The sequence below is a fragment of the Hemicordylus capensis genome, chromosome 1, assembly GCF_027244095.1.
Source record: "Hemicordylus capensis ecotype Gifberg chromosome 1, rHemCap1.1.pri, whole genome shotgun sequence".
NCBI classification, from domain to species: Eukaryota; Metazoa; Chordata; class Lepidosauria; order Squamata; family Cordylidae; genus Hemicordylus; species Hemicordylus capensis.
In genome coordinates this window covers 447,685,540-447,710,761 of record NC_069657.1, presented here as the reverse complement: position 1 = coordinate 447,710,761, position 25,222 = coordinate 447,685,540, and the positions used below count along the sequence as shown (strand labels likewise).

At 44.7% G+C, this 25,222-nt stretch overlaps 1 protein-coding gene across 5 annotated transcripts in view; it reads left to right on the top strand.

Annotated features, from left to right (window-relative positions):
• USP34 (ubiquitin specific peptidase 34) overlaps positions 1-25,222 on the top strand; it is a 234,500-nt gene that overhangs the window by 143,513 nt on the left and 65,765 nt on the right. For 4 of the 5 annotated variants that reach the window (XM_053247433.1, XM_053247443.1, XM_053247415.1 and 1 more), the window contains 8 exons: positions 8,595-8,677; positions 9,552-9,592; positions 11,892-12,016; positions 15,164-15,316; positions 22,333-22,437; positions 24,052-24,107; positions 24,210-24,330; positions 24,805-24,988. In XM_053247433.1, coding sequence (XP_053103408.1) covers positions 8,595-8,677; positions 9,552-9,592; positions 11,892-12,016; positions 15,164-15,316; positions 22,333-22,437; positions 24,052-24,107; positions 24,210-24,330; positions 24,805-24,988 — 868 coding nt within the window. The remainder of the gene's footprint in view (positions 1-8,594; positions 8,678-9,551; positions 9,593-11,891; positions 12,017-15,163; positions 15,317-22,332; positions 22,438-24,051; positions 24,108-24,209; positions 24,331-24,804; positions 24,989-25,222) is intronic. The other variant, XM_053247423.1, reaches the window with a different exon arrangement.

Sequence of the window (25,222 nt, the reverse complement as noted above, 5' to 3'; positions counted from 1 at the left end):
TCTGGGAAAAGTGTTTACCAAATACAAATAAGAAGCATAGTCTTTGAGGAAGAACATTAAATCATGCTAGGCATATGTTCTAGTGCTGCTGATGGTTTCTTTTCTTGGAGGACTCTTACACTGCATCTTAAGGCAGTTAAGTTTAGACACATCCTTCATAAATATTTGCCAGTGCTTAATAATCATATTAATGGCAGGTTTAGGAGATTTTACAGGAACTATCTGTTTTCTCAACCATTTCAGCACATCTAGATTGCACAGTGATTTGCCTGGAAGCACTAGGATGGCCAAGTAAACTGATCCGTAAAGAAAATATTGATTTCCACTTCTTAAGTCTTTTGACAGGCTGCTGTTATTTATTTACTTGGAGGTGTTTACTTGTTTTTCTCAAAATATCTTACAATTAATAGTAGAAATTGAAACTTTTGATGTGAACTGATACTTTGAAACTTCATATTTTTCGGTTGTTGCTCCATTTATCCTTTAAGTGTTTTTTTTCTTTCTGTGACTCAACTAGTTTTGAATCATACTTAGGTCATTCATGTCAGATCCCAGGCTTTTAATATCAAGTACAATCTGAATATATGAAAGGAGGATCTAAATCCATATCAGCAGTATTTTTTGGTTGTTTATTTAAAGTATTTCTACCGAACCCTTCCAGTACACTACTGATTGGGGCAGCTCACAACATAATAATCAAGATACAATGTAAAATAAGACTAATAAAGTTAACCAAATTTAAGTTAAACAAGTTAAAAGACGAAGCTAAAACCACATTTAAAATTACATTTTTTAAAAAAAGTTTTGAATTAAAAGTTCTTTAAAAATCTAAAAGCTAAGAATGGTAAAAACTAAAGAACCTATCAGATATAAACAGAGATGAAACCTTAAAAAGCCTCTTTTAAAAGATGCATTTTAAATTGTTTTTAAAAAACACTGAGGGAGGGAGCATGGCAAAGCTCTTTAGGGTGGGTGTTCTAAAGCTGAGGGGCCATAACCAAAAAGGCCCTGTCTCTAGTCCCCAGCACAATTGGCACAATACCACACAAAGTATCCAATAAGATTGAAATCCTGTTCTTAAGGATATTTAGGCACACATTTTATTTTATTTTATTTTAACTAAATAAAAGGTTTTTATCCTGCCTTGCAATGCAGGCTTCCAAAAAAGCTAATGAGAAGTTCAAAATCATTAATGAATGCACACAGACATGCTCTCTCTCTTAACCCAGTAAGCAGTAAAGCCCCAACGGCAGGATTAAAATCTACCATTCCTTAAATGTTTGGGAGAATGTCTGCTTACCCCAGCTTTGTTAGTAAGTCGCCTTAAGCAATTTCCCTCCCACCAGATGTGCTCACCCGTTCCATGCTTTATGTGTGTGTCTTCTTATTTTTAGAAAATGTCTTTACTACTGTGTTGGCTTCAGGCAGTACTTGAAAGTGCCAAGAATGCTGCCAATTGCCATTTTTTAAGTCTAGAACAGGCCCGCTCAACTTTGCCTCCCCCCCCAGCTGTTTTTGGACTACAACTCCCATAATCACCAGCCACATTGGCCAATAGCCTGGAATTATGATTGTTGTGGGCCAACATCTGCAGGAGGGCTGAAGTTGAGCAGGCCTGGTCTAGGGTGACTAAGTCTACAATGACTTTGTTTGTTTGTTTGATTTTATTTTTATACTGCCTTTCCAAAGTGGCTCAGGGCGGTTTACATTTAAAACAAAACCATTAAAAACAATAACAGTTAAAACAAAATATAAACAATATAAAACATCAATTGACAGTTAAAACATCATAAAAAACAATTAAACAACCAGAACAATTAAAAAACTCTGGAAACCAGGTTATAGCATTAAAACAATTACAACTAATTTAAAACCCTGGAAGGCCAGGCCAAACAGATAGGCTTTAAGGGCACTCCTGAAGGTCAATAAAGAATTCAGATTGCGGATTTCTGTCGGGAGTGCATTCCACAGCCCAGGAGCAGCTACAGAGAAGGCCCGCCTCTGAGTTACCACCAAACGAACTGGTGGTAACTGGAGACGGACCTCCTCAGATGACCTTAACGTGCGGTGGTCATCATGTAGAAGACTTGATCATTATAGACTTAAAAGCAGCAGTCACCTTTTTAAATAAAGTCTAGAATGAAGCAAGCTCATTATATCCTTTAAAAAGGTGATCAGCAATACCTGCCTGCTGTGGTTGTTCTTCTCAGTGCTTCCAGATGCTGTTTGTTTGCTTCCATTGCTACAGCGAAAAAAATGTTTTAAACCGCCCGTCCCCCACAGTACCACATCTCTCACCAAAATTCTTGCTCACCTGTGACAACTGGGTGTGGTTAAAGAACAGAGCATTGGTTCACTTACCTTGAAGGCTTCTTCTGGCTGCTGGAGTCAAGGACATTTATATGGGTTATCCTCCTCACTTGCTCCTAGGCAGGACTATGGTAATTAGCTAAAAAGAACAGAATTCTACTAGAGCCTGAGGAGGATAGCCCCACCCCAGTTCTTTCAGGCCAAGATAGAGAAAGGTACTACTAAAAACATGCTCTGTTGTAACCCAAAATACATACACATAACAATAGTAAGGAATTTTGCAAACTATATGCCAACCATGCAATAACAAGGAAGAAAGGACAGGGTCCATATAATAATTTGTGTCCTACAACTTCTGTCTGAAAAGGAGAGTTCAAGATTTTTTTCTCCCAGGGGTAGCCAAGTGCGCTCAGCTGGATAGCCTGAAATGTCCTTGACTCCAGCAGCCAGAAGAAGCCTTCACGGTAAGTGAACCAGTGCTTCATTCTCAGCTGCTGCGGTCAATGACATCTCTATGGGACATACCACAGCATCGTACATCACCTTGGGAGGGAGCCCTCTTGACTACTCCTGGGGAAACATCTGCTGTAGCACCCGTCTACCAAATGCCGCCTGTGCTGAAGCATGTGTGCCCATTTTATAGTGTTTAGTGAAGGTCAAGGGATTCTTACACGTTGCTGCTTTACAAATTTCATGGACTGGAGCATTCGTTGAGAATGTAGCAGATGTAGCTGCTGCTTTTGTGGAGTATGTGACTATACGAATAGGTGGGTGAAGATGCTGTGTCTCATATGCCAGCGCGATCCAAGCTCTGCTCCATCTGGCAGTGGTAGATGAGGTTACTGCCTTACCCATAGATTCAGGGTAGGAATGAAACAAATAAGGTATCTGTGGTGCGGAAAGAGGCGGACCACTTTTTATATTTCTTGAGGTGTCTAACATCCAACTTTTGCCATGCCCTTTCCAATGAATGTTTGGGATGAGGACAAAAGGAAGGAAGAAACACATCCTGAGATTGATGAAAGGATGATGACACTTTTGGCTGGACAAAAGGATCTGGTATCAGATGAACGGCCTCATGCGAAAATATGCAGTGTGACTTGTGGATGGATAATGCCTGAAGTTCTGATATCCTTTTTTCAGATGTAATGGCTATCAGGAAGGCTAATTTGAAAGACAGAATCTTTATTGGAATAGAATGTAGTGGTTCGAAATGGGGAGACTGCAGAGCCTTTAACACTGTATTGAGGTTCCAAGAGGGAAAGTGATGCATGGTAGGTTGTGAGAGAAGTGTTGCCCCTTGGAGAAACCTTTTGAGGTGGGGATGAGAATGTACAGACTTTGCTGAGAAGCCCGAGATTAGACCTACTAGAGATGCCGCTTGTCTCTTACGTGTATTTGGTTTCAGCCCCTTCTCAAGTCCCTCCTGAAGAGACTGCAGAAGGTCAAGTCCTCCCCATGAGGTATAGAATGGTGGGCTGACGACCTTAGAAATGCCCACCATGTACATTGATAGATACTATTTGTTGATGGACTCCTGGAGGCTAGAAAGGTATGTAGTACCTTATCAGAATACCCGTTGTTTTAATTATTGCTTCTTAGTCTCCATGCGGCAAGCCGCAACCAGCCTGGGCTGGGGTGTTGGACTGGACCCTGGAGGAGTAAATACTCTTGTTACAGGTAGGAACTATGATTCTGAAGTTGACAATTCTGCGAACCATGGCCTTCTAGTCTAGAATGGTGCTACCAGCATCATTTGAGCTTTTAGAAGACGATCTCGCCTCAGAACTCTTGCAAGCAGTGGAGTAGGAGGAAAAGTGTAAATCTCACCCCTAGGCCACTGGGCTGATAGCGCATCTGTATCCTCGGTCTCCCTGCAGGGGAGCCTGGAGAGGAATCTCGCAAGTTGGGTGTTTTGAGGTGTCACAAATAGGTCCATTACTTGAACTTCCCATCTTTGAATTATTTGTTGGAACACCTTCTGATTGAGGGACCATTCACCTCGCATCAGATCCTCCCGACTGAGCCAGTCTGCCAGTTGGTTCAGGTCCCCCTTTATGTGGTGTGCTGATATGGATGCAAGATGAACTTCTTCCCAACTCATCAACAACACTACTTCCGTGTGTAGAGATTGTGACCATGTTTTCTCTTGTCTGTTGACATGTGCCTTTGCACTTTGCATGTGTTGTCGGTTTTTATCAGCACATGACAACTCTGTAGAGTTTGCTGGAAAGCTCTCAGAGCTAGGCGGATGGCCCTGAGCTCTAGCCAATTTATGCAGTGGCCTCCTTCTTGTACTGTTCCCTTACCTTGTGCAGACAACTGCTGGCAGTGAGTACCCCAGCCCCTGGTGCTGGCATCTAGCATCACTATCACTTTTGGTGGATCCAGAAACTGCTTTCTTTTCAATAGATTTTGTGGCAGTAACCACCATTGAAGAGACTGACGGACCTGGCAAGGAAGATGCAGCAGTGTGCATCTTCTTGTGGTGATAGCTCCCTGGTGATGTAGAAGAAACCACTGGAGATATCTCAGGCAGAACCTTGTCCATGGAACTGCCTCCAAGGTCGCTACCATGGCAGGGATCCCAAGATCCTTGCTAATGTGAGCAACAGAACTGTAAGAGTCGATGGGGCCGCCATGATCCGAGACCTGCCTCGAGGGAGAAATAGGCAATCCTGAACTGTATTGATCACCACTCCCAAGTGTTGTACTCTGTGAGGGGGAACCATTTGACTCTTGGTCATGTTCACCAGGAACCCGCATTCCTTTAACATCTGAAGGGTCTTCTGAAGATTGTTCTCTGCTGTTCCCCTTGAAGGGGATTGGATTAGAAGATTGTCAAAGTATGTGAAAATCCTGATCCCCCACTGATCCTGATCCACCACTGAAAATCCTGATCCACCACTGAAGGCAAAGATATGCCATCAGTGGTGCCAACACTTTGGTAAATACCTGAGGGGCTGAGGACAGTCTGAATGGCAGTGCTGCATACTGGTAATGCCTTCCCGCATACTTGAACCTGAGGAGATAACGACTGTTGTGATGGATTGGTACACATAGGTACGCCTCTTTCAGATCTATTGATGAACAGAAAGTCCAGGTGGTACAGAGCCTCTGCCACTGAACACAGTGATTTCATCCTGAATTTGTTGCGCCTGACAAACCTGTTGAAGAACTTTAAATCCAGAACTGCCCTTTTTGACCCGTCCTTTTTGGTGACGGCGAACAAGATAGAATAGATGCCCTTTCATCCCGATAGGTCAGAACTGGCTCTACTGTTCCTGTTTCCAGAAGATGTTGAATGACCTTTTGGAGCTCTATGTGATTGGAAGAAGAGGGAGAGCATGGAGTTGGGAGAAACCTGTTGGGGTTGGGCATTCAATTCTATCTTGTACCCTATCTGCACCGTGTTGAGAACCCACTTGTCCATTGTGGAGGCCTCCCACACATGGAAGTATGCTGACAGGCGGCCTTCCAACTTGGAAAGACCCGAATCAGAGCTCCGGTTTTGCTTGCTAACTGGCAAAGAGGCACCTTTTAAATGTGATGATTCTCTTTATTTAGCAGGAGGAGAGTAACTGGCCCTATCCACCCCTAGCACAGGGAGCCATCTTATTTATTAATTATTTATCCATGTAAACCGCTTTGGAAACCTTTGTTGATAAGCACTATATAAATATTTGTTGTTGTTGTTGTTCGTGGCAGTTCCAGGAACCACACTGCACTTTGAAGTCCCTGTCTCTGCCACTGAAGGGGCCCCTAAACAAAGGCTGAAAAGGCTGCTTAAAAATGGCCTATCACGTTTACGTGGTGCTGATGGGATTGTTTTTCTTTTGTCCTTAAACTCTGCTAAAATGTCCGTGAGGGCAGCATCGCCAAAAAGCTTAATGCTGTCATAAGGGACTACAGTCAGATTGGTTTTTGATATAGAGTCCACCTGCCAGTTTTTAAGCCAGATGTGTCTCCTGCCAGTGACAGCAGCTGCAGATGCTCTAGATGAAAACCTGATAGAGTCCAGGGTGGCATCTGCCACAAAGGCCTGCGCCTTCTGGATTTTTACTAACTGTTGCCTCAGCCCCAGTGGATCAGAAAGTGGGTCACTAAGCAAATTCTCCACCTACAATAAGGATGCCTTGGCAACCATAGAGGCTGCCGCAGAAGAATAGGTTGCCAAAGAAGAATTAGCATGTATCCTCCTAAATGTAAATTCTGCCTGTTTGTCTGAGGGATCTTTTGAGGAGTGGGATGTCTCACCATCCCTGGGTACTAATGAACCTGAAATGAGCTGAGCAACAGGTGCATCAGTGAGAGGTGTTTTAAATAAATCCCATGTTTCCTGTTGAAATGAATAATAACAGTTTGCTATTGCCACAGGCTTCCTATTTGTTGCTGAAGGAGCCATTCCTGTTTCACAGCTTCTATAAACAGTTCAGGCATTGGTAACAACATGTCTCTAGGCTTTGGCTTCAGAAACACTAGGTCCCCCTTTGATGCCAGTGATGATTCAGGCGTTAATTTGGGTTGTAACCCGAGACTGGCTATGGTTCTTGTCATAAGTGGGTTAAAATCCTCAGCCACAAATAGGTAGTTCCACAGTATGGCTCCTCTCCAGCAGACCATTCCCCCTCCTCTTTGTCAGGTTTATGATCTGGGTCCCAGTTTCCCCCATCTGGTGCCATATCGGGGTCAGTCTCCAGATCAATTATAGGCTCTGCAGCAATTGGGTGCCTATCAGTAAAAGTAGGCCTGGGGTTCTCAGTATGAGGATACCCAAAATCTGGACCTGAAAGATCGGGTGAATGTTCTTCTGTACGCTTGTGTTTTGAACCCGTGGCTTGTTTATCTTTATTTGAATGTGGTTCCCTGGTTTGCGTTCTCTTTTTCTTAACTTTTTTGAGAGATGGGGTACTTATTTCAGATGATGTAGAGTCCTCAGATGAAGAGGAGACTCGCCTACGCTTTTTTGGTTTTTTAATCTTTTTCCTTTTTTTACTTAAACTTTGAGGCTTGATTTGTTGAATTGTATCAATTACTGCATTTTTAAACCAAGCCTGCCACTCAGGTGGGACTGCCCTTGGGAGACTAGGACCTGGCTCTGAGGGGACCCATAGTGGGGAGGTGCTCTCGACAAGGGGTGGTCTCACTGGTAGTCCTGGGTATACTCGGTCTCGGATATGGTCTTTGTTGCCCCCTGATATTGCTGCTGGACCCGCCTTGTGTGTACTGGCCCTCTGAGAAGCCTTTCCGTTGTTGGCGCCATTTTGTTTCTCCTGCACTGTGCCCGATGTGCCAGCTGTTGCTGCTGAGTCCCTTTCTGTTTCCCATGCCTTCATCTCTGCTCCTGTCGGTGGGGGCTGGGTGAGGGAGCTTGCTGCCAACCATTTCAGCCAGGCAATGAGAAGAGACAATGATCCTGGAGCCTCTCGGCCCAGAGTTTTGCAGCCCAAAGGTGGGAAATTTGCAGCATCCTTGTCAGGTGTCTGACCAGGCAGCGACATCATGGCCAGTAATACCGCTCTCGGTGGGGACAACCCTTTGGCTCTAGTCGCCATGGGAAAAACGCTTTGCCTTTCCCCCTTCGGGACCAAAATCCCCCGAGTCCTCCCTGCATGTTCCATAGAAGAGGGAGTAAGGCTAGAGAAGAGGGGCTCAGAAAAGGGGGCTGAAAATCCGAAAGAGGGTTTATTTGTTCCTAATTAGTAAGTGATGAGATATGAGGCAGTAAAGGCTGAAAGGAGGGGGAAATTAAGGAATAAGAATTAAGAGAAATATTAATAATTAATAAAGCTTGAAATCAAGGAGAGAGGTATAAGCCTGCCTTGAGCTATGCAGGACTGAAACTACGGGGGCGGGGCTATCCTCCTCAGGCTCTAATAGGCTTCTGTTCTTTTTAGCTAATTACCATAGTCCTGCCTAGGAGCACGTGAGGAGGATAACCCCTAGAGATGTCCTTGACCCCAGCAGCTGAGAAAAGACTGGTTTCCCTGTTTGCCAGTGCCACTGGAATGAAAACTCTTCTCCACTTGTAAAAACATTTGGGCAATGCAGTGAGTTATCCTAGCAGGGTGTGAGAACCACATCCTTCGTAGATTTTAACATGGTGAGGGTGATATGTGAATAATATCCATGTATGTATAGCTGAGGTTCAGGTTGTCTTACTGTTGCTCCTTCTCTGTGATCAGTAAACTCTTTTTCTCATTTGTTTCAAAGCTTAACGAAATATATATAGCCTCGGTAGCAGTTGCATTAACTGTTTTCTTTTGACTCCAATTTTTTTAAAGGTATTTCTTGTACTTGTCCAGGGAACCAGTTTGATTCAGCGACTTATGTGTGTTGCTTATACATATGACAACTTGGCGCCTAGGTACAATAACCTTTTTTTAATATCTTTGGTAAGATTTATAGTATATATATTTGCATTAAAGCATCATACCGAACTTGATGATATTTCCAGTTTCAGAAAAGCATAAATTATCAAAAAGCGTACAGAAGCAGTTCTTTAGCATTGTAGATTTCCCTGTAAGCCATTTGAATTCTGCAGATTGCAGACTTGGGCCACAAGCCAACCCTCAATCACAGAGTGTGCAGTGGTGCAAGGTATCCCTTCTATGGACCCAGTACCCAAATGAGGAGCCAGAGAAGACCCAGCCAAGCCCAGAGAGCGCAGGCTGGCCTTTCTACTTCCCTGTGTCGCTTCAGGCACAAGCCATAGTGTGCCTGCAGCTGTAGTCTTACTAATCCTGCTTCTCCAAACAGGAATAGGTTGCACACAAGGAAATAGTGGTGTGTATTGGGCCAGGAATAAGCCAGAGATGAGGGTGACTCTGTGCATCCTCTGTGCCCAGGAGGCTACGTCAAGGCCAACCCCAGCAGCTTTGTTTGTTTGCCCCATGTTGCCATGCATAATATGATCTTTCCACCTTGCCCTCTGTATGTCCCTTTCCTCCACCCCATTTAGCTGACTGCAAGAATTGTTATGAGAGGTGTACAAATGCTCTAGATATGAACAGGATTGCTTGCTTGCTCTACACATATTTGGTTGCATAAAGTTGCTTTAAATATTGTTAGGAAATGAGCACAAAAACCTTGTTTGAATAACTTGATGATGTGTTGAGAATGAATGAATGATATTTTGAGCACTAAATAAAAACCATCAATCTTTATTGTTTGGTTTTCCAAGAGTATTTGTGAGATGTTGCACCAAAATCTAATTGGCTTGGTTTTTCCCCCCATAACAGGGTTTTGAAAGCTCAAGCTGACCATAGGTCAAGACATGAAGGTCAGTGACCATTACAATTTTCCCCCTTGATTCATATCTTATGATGTAGGGAAGCAACAGCAGGAGAGGGGACATGTCTTCATCTCATGCCTGTGGGCTTCCCAGAGGTATCTGGGAAAGGAAACAGGATGCTGGATTAGATAGGTCTTGGTCCTGATCAAGCAGGACTGTTCTTTTGATGTGTCATGTTGACATGCATAATGGAATTTAGAGCAAAAATTCACATTGAAGTGGGAGATGTACTGTAAACCTTCCTGGCAGTAGAGAGCATTTATTCTAGTTTAGTGATGACGCTGTTTTGCAGATTCTTTCATATTTCAGATAGGAGCATGTTAAAAAATTAAAGTGGCTTGTTTTGGCAGAAAGGTTTATTTGTTGCTTCTGATGAAGTCTATACTGGGATTATCCAAATGGATTGAGTAGTGCTGCCATGCTAAGACCTTTTTATTCGGCCAAATTTGACTGGATTAGTGTTTGAGAGTAATGTTGTTAGTGTTTGAGCATTCCTCAAGGCAAACTGAGTGCCACTTTCTTTATTGGGAGGAGTGAGAAAGTCTTTAACTTCACAAAGGGAGCTCACGGAATAGAGCGTTAAACACCATTCAGAAACTTTGCTTCCATACCTTGTTGCCACCATTTGAACCAAGATACAAACAAAGAGATCTTACAGTGTTCCAGTTTACCATGATGCAGAAGAGTGTACATATAGCTGAGAAAGCTGTTCCTGAATCCCTGGTGCAGATTGGCATAAACCAAATTAGGGTTTCCTGCTTGGTTTTAGTTTTGGTTTGAAACTGCATGCTTTTAAAAAGCAATTCAACTTTTCTGTTAGAGATTTGTATATGCATCTGTTCTGATTCCTTTGTGACCATGAAGCTGGTAGGAAGACCTTAAATTCTGAGAGGTTATAAGCTAAATCTTGAATAATTCAGCAGCAGTTTACTGTGATGAGGACTGTGCATCTTCCCACAAGCAGAGAAGTTGGTATCTAATGTAAAATATATCATCTTGAGATTTGGTTTTGTTTTTAATACAGAGGAATTAACTCTTCCAGAGGAAACGTTTGGTGACTCTTCACTATAGTGATAGGAAGATTAAAGAACGAGTGTATGGCAGAGATTTCCAGTGAAGGGCTTGATTTCCCTACGTAGCTTATGCTGCTATATCCCCTTGCCATTGTTAGCCATCTGACCAAAAACTCCATGTATCCTCATTTCATTTCTCTTTATTCTTCTGTTCTGTAGCATAGTTCTTTGAAATCTTGGGAGCAGAATAGCATGCATACACACCTCATAGAGGGAGCAGTAATAGAATTTTTTTCTGGAGAGTGTGCACCAAGTGAAGGAGGCTCTGTCCCATGAATGTGCTTGCCACAATAAATTAGTCTATAAAGTGCCACAAAACTCTTTGAGTTTGCTTCAAGAGTCAGTAAAGCCATTCTTCTAGACTGAACTTATTGTAGTCTGTTGAATAAAAAACAATCTAGATTTCAGATACAGGAAAACCTTGATATTCACGGGGGTTGCGTTCCCCACTGGAACGGTAGATATGGAAACTGTGAATATTGAGTCATTGGAACTATGGGATTGTGGATGTTAAGTGCCCAGAGGTTGGGAAAATAATCAAAAAACAGCCAAATTTTGGGAGTAAATGTGGGAGGAAGCTGCCTACCGTGCTTCACTGGTCCCCTTTAGTTGGGCTGTGCCCCCAAATGGCTAAAAATCTGCGGGTGTGTTTGGTGGTTTTTTTAATGGAGCCATTTTGAGGCTCGTGAACACAAAATGGCAGCTGGAAATTACTTCCGAGGTCATTTCCGGCCACCCCTGACCCGCAAATATGCAAAATTAACCCCTTGTTTGCCGATTACCCCCCCCCCCCAACGTATACCAAGGTCGGGTGTCAATTACCCAACTGTGGATATGCGAATCCACAGATCTCGTAGTTCTCCTTTATTAAACCATAAGAACTGAGTAATGAAGCACCTTTTTAAAGTGGTGATTTTCTTATATTTAGCAGACAGAAAACAACTCAGTTCAACACCAGTGGGAGTTGCTAGTTTCTTCTTTGTGTTCTCCTTTAGATGGTGTCCCCCTTTGAGGGGGACAGGGAACATTTATTTATTTATCTATATAAACTGCTTTGAACACTTTTAAGTAGTAAATAAATATTTGTAATACTAGATATTTGAAACAGGATACATTATTTTGATTTTTCCTTATATTGTGACTAGTTCCTGAAAGAAAACAAATGGTATGGTGGGTAGGTGAAATATAAAGGCTGTCTTTGTTCTTTCCCTTAGTTACACACTATTCAATGTGGCTTTTAGTGAGCTGGGCTCACTGCTGCTCTTTAGTGAAATCCAACTTAGCGGATAGTGATAATTTACAAGACTGGCTAAAGAAGCTCACCCTTCTCATTCCTGAGGTAAGTTGGTAGAGAAAATATGTTCTACTACTATTAATGTATTCTTTTACCAAATTTAAGCACTCCATTTCGTTCACAGGGCTTAGCTTTCCATGACTCAGTTTTTTATCCTTAAGCCTGTTAAATGTCCCTCTGTGTTATACAAGAGAACCTCTCTGTCTGAGGATTCACCATCTGCTGATTCATATATCCGCAGTTGGGTAATAGATACCCAACTTGGACATACGTAGGGGGGGAAGGGTGTTTGTGTTAAATTTGCATATCCGTGGGAGTGGCCGGAAATGACCTTGGACGTCATTTCTGGCCGCCATGGAGAAGATCCATTTTGTGGCTCATTTGTTAAAAAAAACACCCCACAATTTGTTTTTGTTTTTTGTTTTTTTTCCTTTCAGAATTTGGGGGGCACCACAGAACTGTAGAAGGCCTGCAGGGCATTGCAAGGTGCTTTATTTGGCCAGTTTATGCAGTTTGGGGCCATTTTAAAGTGCTATTTTCAGACTTTGGGAACCTAACCTCTGCAATCCCATAGACTGCAATGCTTCATTATCTATGGTTTCATTACCATAATCTGTGGGAACAGAACACTCGTGGATAATGAGGTCCACCTGTACACTATTATTTACTGTATTTTATATGCAAAATAGGAATTTTGTCCAGCCTTTGAGATTAAAAGTTGCGGGGGCTGAAGCGGTTGGGTAGGCAACTAGAGTGCAAGTGGAGGAAAACTCTGTTCGAATGTGACAGGATACAGCATGTGACCCATTTGAAGAGTTATGCGGTCGCAGTGCGTGCATTGCGGCTACAGGTTCACACTCAGCAGAACTATCCTGGGTTGTGAGGAGTTTGATTTCTGCTCCTTCTACTTCAGATCAGTCCCTGGGGTCGTTCTGCTGTGATGCCTTTAATGGGTTTTTTGCAAACAAGATCTCCTGTATTTGGGCCAACTTGGACTCCACTGTTTTTGCAGGATCTATGGAGGAGGTGTCCAGCAATCCCTCTTGCAGTATTAGATTGGATCAGTTTCAATCTGTGACTCCTGAGGATGTGGACAAGCTGCTTGGGGCAGTGAGGCCTACCACCTGTTCTCTGGATCCTTGCCCGACTTGGCTGCGTCTGTCTAGCAGGGAGATTGTTGGAGATGGCCTAGTTAATATCATAAATGCATCACTGAGGGAGGGTAGGGTGTCCCCTTGTTTGAAGGAGGCATTGATTAGACCACTCCTAAAGAAGCCTTCTCTGGATTCCTTAGGGATGGATAGTTATCTGTATCCAATCTCCCTTGGTTGGGCAAGGTGATTGAGAGGGTGGTGGCCAACCACCTCCAGGCAGTCTTGGAGGAAACTGATTATCTAGATCCATTTCAAACTGGCTTTAGGGCTGGCTATGGGGTTGAAACAGCTTTGGTCGGCCTGATGGATGACCTTTACCAGGGAATCGACAGAGGGAGTGTGACTCTGCTGGTTCTTCTGGATCTCTCGGCGGCGTTCGATACCGTCGACCATGGTATCCTTCTGGATCGCCTGGGGGAGTTGGGAATAGGGGGCACTGCTTTGCAGTGGTTCCACTCCTATCTCTCTGGTAGATTCCAGATGGTGGAGCTTGGTGACAATTGCTCCTCAAAACGGGAGCTGCTATATGGAGTCCCCCAGGGCTCCATTCTGTCACCAATGCTTTTTAATATCTACATGAAACTGCTGGGTGAGGTCATCAGGAGATTTGGTGCTGGGTGTTATCTGTATGCTGATGACACCCACATCTACTTCTCCTTTTCATCTTCAGGAAATGGCACTCATTCTCTAAATGCCTCTGCCTACAGGCAGTAATGGGCTGGATGTGGGAGAACAAATTGAAGCCGAATCCAAGCAAGATGGAGGTGCCATTTTGGGGGCTGAGAATATGAGGGATGAGTTAGATCTCCCTGTGCTGGATGGGGATACACTCCCCCAAAAGTAGCAGGTGCGCAGCTTGGGAGTATTCCTGGGCCCAGGCCTCACCCTGGTATCTCAGGTGGAGGCCATGGCCAGGAGTGCTTTCTGTCAGCTCCGGCTGATTCGACAGCTGCGCCCATTCCTTGGAGAGGATGACCTCAAAACGGTGGTGCATCAGCTGGTAACCTCCTGGCTTGACTACTGCAATGCGCTCTATGTGGGGCTGCCTTTGTATGTAGTCCAGAAACTTCAGTTAGTTCAGAATGCAGCAGCCAGGTTGGTCTCTGGGACAACCCGGAGAGACCATATTATGCCTGTTTTGAAACAGCTACACTGGCTGCCGATATGTTGCTTGGCAAAATACAAAGTGCTGGTTATTACCTTTAAAGCCCTGAATGACAGGTCCGGGTTATCTAAGAGAGTGCCTTCTTTTACATGATCCCCACCGCATGTTAAGATCATCTGAGGAGGTCTGTCTCCAGTTGCCACCGGTTTGTCTGGTGGCAACGCAGAGGCGGGCCTTCTCTGTAGCTGCTCCTGGGTGGTGGAATGCACTCCTGGCAGAAATTCGTAATTTGAGATCATTGCCATCCTTCAGGAGAGCCCTTAAAACCTAACTATTTGGGCTGGCCTTCCAGGGTTTTAAATGATTAAGTGTTTTAAATTGTTGCCCTGATTTTCAGGGCTTTTAGCTGTTTTATTGGTTTTATTGTGTTTTAATAGTTTGATTTTAATTGTTAATTTGTTTTAATTGTTTTTATCATGCTGTGAACCGCCCTGAGCCATTTTAGAAGGGCAGGTTGATTTCTAGTATACATTACTGTTGTTGGATTTGATTGATTGATTGATTGATTGATTGATTGATTGATTGCTTTGTTATACTGCCCCATACAAAAATGTCCCTGGGCAGTTCGCAATCTAAAAACCATTAAAACTTAGACACAAGTAAAACAATTTAAAAATACAAATAAAGTTAAGTATCTGTACCCTTTTTTTCCAACTAAAAGGTCCTCAAGGTGGCTGTAATTCTCCCCCTCAAAGCATCTTCAGAAATATTTCTCCTGAAACATGTAAAGAGAATATATTGTCCCAAAGGTTTAAGGGTGCTAGTAGCCTACTGTGCTGAAAGCAGTTCATAAATATGCTAGAGGGAACTACAGTAGGAAACTGCATTTCATTTAAATATGTTCCATTTTACTTTTCCCCTCCCTAACTTCAGACTGCTGTCCGTCATGAGTCCTGCAATGGTCTTTATAAATTATCACTGTCTGGTTTAGATGGGGGAGATTCAATAAACAGATCTTTCCTGCTGCTGGCTGCCTCAACATTGCTAAAGTTTCTTCCTGATGCCCAGGCATTAAAGCCTATCAAGGTAAACATCAAGTTTCTCATTTCATTTGTGTTAGTTATATTGCATAGGAAAATAAAAAACTGTCTCTTCCAATAAAATTGTTATAGACCCACCCTTTTCAGTTTCCCTAAAGAAGGGCAAGATCTGGATAGTGGTTCCAACATTCATAAGTAGTGGGTTCTGTGCCTGCGCAGATCAGCTTCCAGAAGAATTTGTTAGCTCCTTGCGACGCCAACTGCCCACTGCACGTGACTGCAGTACCCTTTAGTGGCAGTTAGGCGTCTCCATATTCAGTTTCTTTCTGACCACCATAGTGATCAGTACTCGGAGACTGTTTGCTCTTCGTGGAAAGTTTGTTATTAGTTTAAAGGCTTTTTGGACTTCTGCATACGGACTTTGATCTTCCTTACGGATTTCCCTTGGTTTTGGCATTGAATTTGATACGGTTTTGAACTTCTGGAACAGACTTGACTACGCTTTTTCTTCATCCGACGGCTTTGACCACGATCTCGGACCTCCCCCTACGACCTAGGAACGGAACGGCTACCAGTTTCTAAAATGAGCAGCAAAGCGAGTAAATCCGGCACAACTACTTTTAAACATTGTACCGATTGCCGTGGAAAGATCTCCTCAACAGATGGCCATACCCTCTGTTTGTTTTGCCTAGGGGAAGCACATGATACGAAATCTTGCTTGGTCTGTGTTACTTTCAATAAACAGACTCTTAAAAATCAGGCAGCACGTCTTAAAGTCTATTTGTTGGAAGATGCATTGCTGCCTAGTGCTGCTCAGAAGGCTACGACGCCGGGTCCTGCGCCAATAGCGCAGTCTAAAGATCCGGGGAAGTCAAGGAAAATCTCGGCCTCTGAAACCGCGGCATCTGCCGCTTCGGCATCGAGGGCCACGGAGTCGAGTGCTTCGGCATCGGACCCCTCATCGACGTTTAAACGGCCAGAGGATCAGCAGTCTGGCCTAAAGAGAAAGCACAAGGATGCTGCTTCTGTGCACGGTTCTACCCATAAGAAGCATAAAAATCGTGACCAAGTTGTGGAGCTTACTCCTTCGCGCCTGCAGGATTATGCGATCCCTCGACGTAGAGCGGCTTCCTTGTCTCCGGCTCTGACGCTCTATCAGTCACCGCTGACTCCTGGGCTTCGAACACAAAGCATTCGACATTGTGAACAGTCGACGTCGAAGGAGTCCAAGTTAGAGTCTGAAAACTGCACTTTGAATTCAGAGGCACGACGTCGGGACAAGTCTACGCTAACTATACCTGTGGCTCACCCATCAACGTCGATGGCTTCGACGTAGATGGCTGCGTCAGAGTCTACAGTCGCAGTGATTTTGGACACGGAGCTTGACGCCGACCCCGACATCGAACTCGAGCTTGACATCGAGGAAGAGACGACGTCGGTGGACCCTATCCTGGCGGAGGAGATTATGCCGGTGCCATCCCCAATGACCCAGGGGCGAGCAAGGAACGGGATGCTAGCTGCCTAACCTGCATGCTGCACTCTGAAGAAAGTATGCCCTCAGCTTGGACGTTTGCAGGTTTTCACGAGGCTGATTACCTCCCCGGGCAAATTCCCAAGACACCTTCTCTGTCGGCTAAAGGGATGCCGGTCACAGAACTCTTGCCCAGTAGTGGCTGGGGTGACACAGTGAGGGTACTGGGCGGAGACTACGCCTTATTTTGGGAATGCCTGCATGAACGAGAACAAACCCCTAGGGTTAGTAAGGAGATGGCCGTGCAAATGGCTTTAATGCCAGTGCAGCGCACAGAGATGGCCGTTCAGGCATCAGTGCCTTTACCACGTCAGCGTTCCGTTTTCCTACAAGCTAATGTGCCACAGGTTCTACCGCTTCCCACATCCACTCTACACTAGGTGGCAACTCAGATGACGCATACTCATGTACCAGTGTATGTGACCTCGACTGCTGTTGGTAACTTACCTGTTTCATCTGATGACTATGGTGATGATGATACAGAGGATGATTACAACTCTGATTCAACTCCTGATCCAGATGACCCGGAGGCACCTGCTCTCCCGGATCCAGATTCTTATGTTGCAACAGTTCCTTCGACATCGCCCAATGAGGAGATGAAGGGCTATCATCAGCAAGTAGCTGAGATGGCTCAGGTCTTAGGCCTATCCCTGAAAGAGAAGACCACTGACTTAGAGGACCCTGTCTATAACATGATGAGGGCGGCTTCATGATTGAAGCCAGTGTACTTACCTATGCTGCCTCATATCACCAGGGCGGCAAAATCGGCTTGGGAAGTGCTCCAGACTTCGGCACCCACCTCAAAGCGTTTAGAGGCGCTCTATCGTGTCCAAGAGGAAGAGAATGCTTATTTGGTGCATCACCCTGCTCCAAATTCATTAGTAGTTGATTGTGCAATGACATCTAAAGGCGGCAAATGTCACACCACACCTCCGGACAAGGAGGGCTGTAAATTGGATGTCCTGGGAAGGTGCACATATTCGACAGCGTGCTTGTCTATCAAAATTGTCAACTATGTGGCTTGTCAAGCAAGATATACGCATTCCCTATGGGAGGCGTTGTTCGATCAGCGTGCTAAACTGGAACCAGGAGAGCTTATGAAAAGATTTGATGCTGTGTTCGCAGAGTCTGCTGCAGCTACCCGTCAGCAATTGGCTAATGCAAAGCACTTAGCTGAGTCAGAATCCCGGACATTGACATCGTCCATTATTCTAAGGAGGCATGCCTGGCTGCGAGCTACAGGTCTACAGCAGGATATGAGAGATCGTATTGAGACTCTTCTATTTGATGGTGCGTGCTTGTTTTCAGACAAGACCAATGAAAATATGGCGCAATGGAAGAAATCGCAGAACACCGCACGATCATTCACCAACCCACGATATACTAACAGAAACAGCCCATATAATCAGTACAATCAATATCAGAGGCGGCAGGGCAATTACCGACAGTCCAATAAGCGAGACTTCAGGCGAGCTTACCAGCGCTTTGGAAACAGCAACAAATGCCCTTATCCTAAAAACAGGGCCAATCAGTCCGGCCAAAATAAGAGAACACCACAATCAAAGCAGCAGCTTTGATCCAAAGGCGAGCCCACTGCCAACATGCGACTTGCCTCTTCAAAGCAACCTGACCAACATCACAGCAATGAACACCATCTCCTTGGACTATGCCAGAATTACCATCAAACTGGCAAGCCATGCCTAAGCATGGCACCATATAAGATCAGACCTTTGGGTTTTGTGCATAGTAACGATGGGCTATGCGCTAGAGTTCAAGGATTACCCTCCATTTCTGGGCATGAAGTACACTCCGGAAACCTCTGTCTTGAGGGAGGAGGTGGGAAAGCTTTTGTTGAAGGGGGCGATATCACCAGTCCAGTGGGCTCTCAGCCAGTCGGGATTTTATTCCCGTTACTTCCAAATCCCCAAACGCGATGGGGGCATAAGACCAATCATGAATCTCTGGGGCCTAAATCAATACATCGAAGTACATAAATTCAGGATGACAACGTTGCAAGCCATCCTTCCTCTCTTCCACGGGAACAATTGGATTGCAATGCTCGACTTGAAAGATGCTTACTTTCATATAGGCATTCAGGAGAACCATCGCAAGTTTCTCCACTTCACCATGGGGAACAAAATTTATCAATACAACGTGCTACCCTTCGGCCTGGTCACCACGCCACGGGTATTTACGAAGTGTGTTGCGGTGATAATAGCATTATCTCAGAACAAAGGGACTGTCCATTTATCCGTATTTGGACGACTGGCTGTTGATGGCCAGTACATGAGAACAACTGCTGGAGTATGTACACATGGTGACAACCCTGTTGGACGATCTGGGCGTGAACATCAATTGGGGAAAATCCTTTCTACAGCCAGCAAAACGCCTTCATTATATCGGGGCGCTGTTGGACATGACGGCCCAAAGGGCTTTTCTACCAAGAGAATGGTTTTCACACCTACAGGCGCTCATCCTCTTGTGTCAGAGGAATCCGGTGCAGAAAGCAAGGACTATACAGGTGATTCTCGGTCTGATGACATTCTGCACCACCACAGTTTTGTATGCAAAACTACACGTGCGCAAGCTACAGCTCTGGTTTCTGAGAGCTTACAGGCCAAGGCTAGAGCCACAATCCGAGCAAGTGACGCTTCCGGGAAAAGTGCTAGACTCACTGACGTGGTGGACAAAGGAATCAAACATGCTCAACGGCGTACAGTTCCAGTCACTGAGGCCATCCACCACGGTGATGTCAGATGCTTCGCTGCAGGGCTGGGGTGCCCACATACTACACCACAAGGTACAGGGACAATGGACACCAAAAGAGAAGCTTCTGCATATCAACTTTCTAGAACTACTGGCTGCGTACAAGGCCTTGATTGCCTTCCAAGAGAAGCTTGTGGGGCAAACCGTCCAACTGCAGATGGACAATACAACAGCCATTGTGTATGTCAACAAGCAGGGCGGGACGGTGTCCAGGTCACTGTGCAGCCTCAGTCTACAGTTGTGGAATTGGTGCATTCCACGCGGGATTTATCCCATTGCCATTCATATCAAGGGCGCCATGAACGTTTTGGCAGACTCTTTGAGCAGGGAACTTGTGCTGGACCAGTACGAGTGGGAATTGAATCTGGTGATATTGGAATAGTTATTCCAGGCTTGGGGCAGACCAAAGGTGGATCTATTCATGACGTACAGGAACAGCAAATGCGACCACTATTGCTCCAGAATGGGAATCGGCCCAGATACAAAAGGGGATGTGTTTCAGTATCAGTGGAGCCAACAACTGTTTTATGCCTATCCTCCAACCCCACTGCTGCCCAGGGTGGTGGCCAAACTTCTACAAGACAAGATTTGGGCAATAGTGATTGCCCCATGGTGGCCAAGGCAGCCATGGTACATGCAGCTACTCAGACTGTCCCAGGGCAGGTACAGAAGGCTGCCACAATAGACAGATCTGATAACTCAAGACCAAGGGGAAGTGGTGCACTCCAGCTTGCCCGTGCTGAGCCTCACGGCGTGGAGGATCGGCTACTAAGGAGGATTCTCTTGAACACCCGTAAGCTGTCAACAAGGCACAGCTACCAAGCAAAGTGGTGCAGGTTTACGGCACATGCTGCCTCTAGGGGCTATGACCCCAAAGAAGCAAGCCTGGAGGCCGTTCTTCTATACCTAACAACTCTAAAGCAGAGCAGCCTGGCGAATGTCTCGATTAAAGTGCATATGGCAGCTATATCAGCAAACCGTGATGGGTGGGATGGAAAGATGGTCTTCACCCATCCGAGGTGTAAAGATTTCTTGAGAGGCATCAGTAATTTGTACCCACCAGTTTGCCCGCTGGCTGAAAAGTGGAGTCTCTCCTTGGTGCTCTCGTCACTGATGGAACCACCCTTTGAACCATTGGCAACTGCGTCGATGAAAATCTTAACCCTAAAGACACTCTTTTTAGTGGCCATCACCTCGGCCAGGCGAGTAAGTTCACTGCGTGCGCTCCGCATAGATGAGCCTTATACAAGGATTTATCCGGAACAGGTCATCATGCGCTTGGATCCCGAATTCCGTCCAAATATTGTTACCGGGTTTCACTTTAATACTGAAATTGTGTTGCCTACCTTTTTCAGGGTACCTTCATCCACACTCGTGCGGGCGATGCATTCATTGGATGTTCGCTGAGCCCTTCTCTTCTATTTGAAGGCTACAAAAGATATTCGTAAGACACCTCCGTTATTTGTTGGCCTGCAGGGCAAGTGTAAAGGGTATTCCCTACTCGGCAGAAATTGTCTTTCTGGTTAGTAGAACTGATTAAGATGGCGTATGACCAACAAGGGGTCAGCCCACCGACTGCAATCCAGGCACACTCCACTAGGGCTTACGCCACATCTGCAGCACATCTGTCAGGCATTCGTTTCACGGATATCTGCACTGCGGCCACATGGTCGTCTCACCAGACATTTGTTAAACACTACACCATAGATCTGCGCACTGCTAAGGCTGCAGAATTTGGACGGGCGGTCCTCAAAAGGGTGTTACAGTGACTTGCAGTGCTTACACGCCTCCAACTGGTTAGCTCATAATTCTGATGATCTTTTAGTGGTTCCATACATTCATAAAACCCGCCCATCCATCCCCGCTGAAGGAATAGCAAGCCACTGTACACATTCCACTGTGCCGTCAAGACCTGTCTGCTATGTCAGCCATCAAGAAACTGAATACGGAGATGCTTAACCGCCAGTAGAGGGTACTGCAGTCACGTGCAGTGGGCAGTTGGCGTTGCGAGGAGCTAACGAATTCTTCTCAAAGCTGATCTGCACAGGCACAGAACCCACTACTTATGAATGTATGGAACCACTACCAGATCATCTGTTACAGGTAAACAACCTGGTTTTTTTGCTTGAAGAAAGCTTTTATCTGACCGCTTCAATGAGCCCCATTTGTTTGTACATCTTGATTAGACCAGGAATTAAAGGCTATTTGACTTGTATAGCTTTCTATTTTGTATCACTGACTCACAATCTTAGGGGCCAATGATATAGACATCCAGCCCACCTAACCCACCCCCCAATTGTGTTCTGCCTCTGAAAGATCTACCCTGGTCTGCCTGCCTTCATTGTGCTGCTACCACTGTTTGTCTTGCCTACGTACCAGTAGCCAAGCTTGTAGAGTCACAGGCAGCCTTACAGCCAGTTTCCCTGTGTTATCCTGTCCTCTTCCCCATGCTTATGTGCTCCAAATGTGTTCCTATCATCCTAATGGGTTCCTGATGCTTACCTCTCCTGATGCATCATCAGGCAACTGCCTTGGGGTATATAGCAAAGTTTGTGGCATTGGAACATAAACATTGATACCTCCTTTGGATTACTTAGGACAAGATGGTTTCTCATTCATTCTTTGGCATTGAGAAGTCACATATTGATCAGTAGTTTCAATGTTGTTTTGTTTTGCCTATTCATAATATGCATGGTTTATTAGCATGTTTATGGATTGGAAGTGCAGCAAGGGGGAAACCAAAACTCAAATATTTCTTTTCTCAGATAGAGGATTATGAAGAAGAACCCATCTTACAGCCTGGCTGTAAGGAATATTTCTGGTTGCTGTGCAAACTAATAGATAACATACATGTAAAAGATGCTAGTCAGGTAAGTACAACTGATCTTGCAATAAAAGCTCCCCACTCCCCTTGGTGTAGGACATTAGTATAAGCCTTTTGATATCTGGTTAGAATGAGAATAGGCCATCTCTTTGGCACCAAGGAATATATGATGAGTCAGCTAACCATGGCTGTTTTGACACATTTGATCTTACTTAATACAAGCAGTGTGCTGCTTTTATGAACATAATGTATTCCAAACCACAAATGATGGACCATGCTTTTAGTAATGTCAGTGTTGTGAATAAACCCAAGAATGTGACTAACCTGCAAAAATGTTTACTGACTCTCTTGCCAAACATATCTTGCTAAGTTATTTGTGGTAATCATTAGTAGTAGCTTGAAACTGAAGGGACAACCAGTTCTTTATTTACAAAAGTTTCCCTATAGTTGCCTGGAGGTAACTTTTCCTCAAGCATGTGGCCATTTATAAGATTCCCATCTCTGCAAACCTGAATCCACCCTTGAAGAATCCTGTGGATTAACAAGTCACAAAAATTGTAAAATACTGTTGCAATAATACAGTTTCCTGTCTTGCAAACATCACTCATTAATTCATTTAAATGGAGACAGCATATTCCCCATGGAGGTCCCCCCAGAAGGGGCAATGAGGCAATCCCCTGGCCTAACTGGGGAAAAACCGGAGCTTCTCAGTTCCATTCATATTGGTAAAACGTAGAATCTAAACTGAATTAGATGGAAAAATCATGCTGGGAAATGGATTTCAGCACAGCCTGAAATGTTCAGCCCATTGCTATGACACTGAGTTGCTGTTTTATTTCAGCTGTGGTGGGAAGTGGGGTGAGAGAAGCAGGAGGGCAGATAAGTCTTTAAGCGTCTTTGCTAAAAGGTTCTGGAATTTAAAGGGGAGGTGAGTCCTGTCATAGATTTTGTTTCTAGACAGAGATTGGAGAGATTATGTAGGGAGTTTAAAGGGAGTAGACAGTTTAGGGGAGGTTTTGTGCCAGTACTAATAAGACATGTTTTCACCCTAGAGTGACCTTGTTTCATAGTTGGTCTGAGCTAACATCTCTTTGAGTGGTAGCCGTTTGAGCAGGAAGTCAAAGAAACAAACTATGTGCATTCAGATATAACAGAAGTATGATTTGGCTAAAACCTAGCCAACTGCTTGTAGGGCAGGGTGGTGGTGGTCTCCAGTGGCTCCTTTCCCCGCTGTCCTCCCCTGAGTCTCACTGGGCTGTTTCAGCCCTCTGTGTTCAGAGGTCAAAGAAAATGACCGCTGTGTGCATGCAGAGGGCTGAAACAGGGTGACTTGCGGGGAGGCTGGTGGGCGGATGGGGAGCCATCAGAGACCCACTTCAGCACCCCTAAGGCTACCGCAGCCCTTGGTGGCAGTAAGTGATTACTGTTTAAACTCAATTTTGTCCCCACCCTCAACATGGCCCCAACTGGCTCGGCTGGTTTGGCTTGACCTTGAACCAGGGTCGAGCCTTTGAGCCAAATCGGTTCAAGCTTGAGCCAGCTTGCACACTTCTATCTGCTTGATGTCTGAACCACTGTGTTATTGTGTTATACAGCTCTAGTGCAGCTAAGCACTGTGTAACTGTTTTGCGTTTACATTTACATTTTGTTTTTAACTTAGACAACATTGCTTGATTTAGATGCCTTAGCCAGACATTTGGCCGATTGCATTAGAAGGTAAGGCTTTATTGTGCAAATTGAGTTTAAACCATCTATTTTACATATTTTCAGCATGAGGAAATATACTTAATTGGCTGATACTCTGTTTATGTTTTATAGCAGAGAAATCCTTGACCATCAAGATGGCAACATAGAAGATGATGGCCTTACAGGCCTCTTGCGTCTGGCCACCAGTGTTGTTAAACACAAACCACCTTTTAAATTTTCCCGAGAAGGGCAGGTAAGAGCTGATCACCTGAAAAATAGCAATAGCAATAGCAATAGCACTTACATTTATATACCGCTCTATAGCCGGAGCTCTCTAAGCGGTTTACAATGATTTAGCATATTGCCCCCAACATTCTGGGTACTCATTTTACCAACCTTGGAAGGATGGAAGGCTGAGTCAACCTTGAGCCCCTGGTCAGGATCGAACTTGTAACCTTCTGGTTACAGGGCAGCAGTTTTACCACTGCGCCACCAGGGGCTTGCTCCCCACCATGCACATGTATTTCCTCATGGAATGAATACCAAAACTGACCCTGTATAAACTTCAGACATTTAGGTGCAATCCAGAAAAATTTAGACTTCCCTAATAGAAACTGTTCCCTCAGCTCCATGAATTTCCATAGAACTTTGGCATGCAGGATTCTTTCTGTGTAATACCCCATGTCATTGATGTTGGTATGAATGGTTATACTTCCTTGTTTTATAGGAGTTCCTGAGAGATATCTTCAACCTTCTGTTCTTGCTGCCAAGCCTAAAAGACCGGCAGCAACCAAAGTGCAAGTCCCATTCTTCAAGGGCGGCTGCTTATGACTTGTTGGTAGAAATGGTGAAGGGCTCTGTTGAGAACTACCGGCTGCTCCACAACTGGGTCATGGCACAACACATGCAGTGTAAGAATATATTTGTTGGTTTTTCAGCTGCTTCTCAGTTTAACTTGCCAACTTTGGAGATTAGCATTCTTGGAAGTTCACTGATGTTGCAGTGTCCTTTTGCCTAACTCCTTGGAAGGAACCCATCCTTCTTTGTGTCGTCTTAACAAGTTGTGACTGATGCTCTAAGTATTTCAAAAGAGTGTAGCATTTAGATCTGGGTCAAGATCCGTCGAGACCCATAAGAGTGGGTTA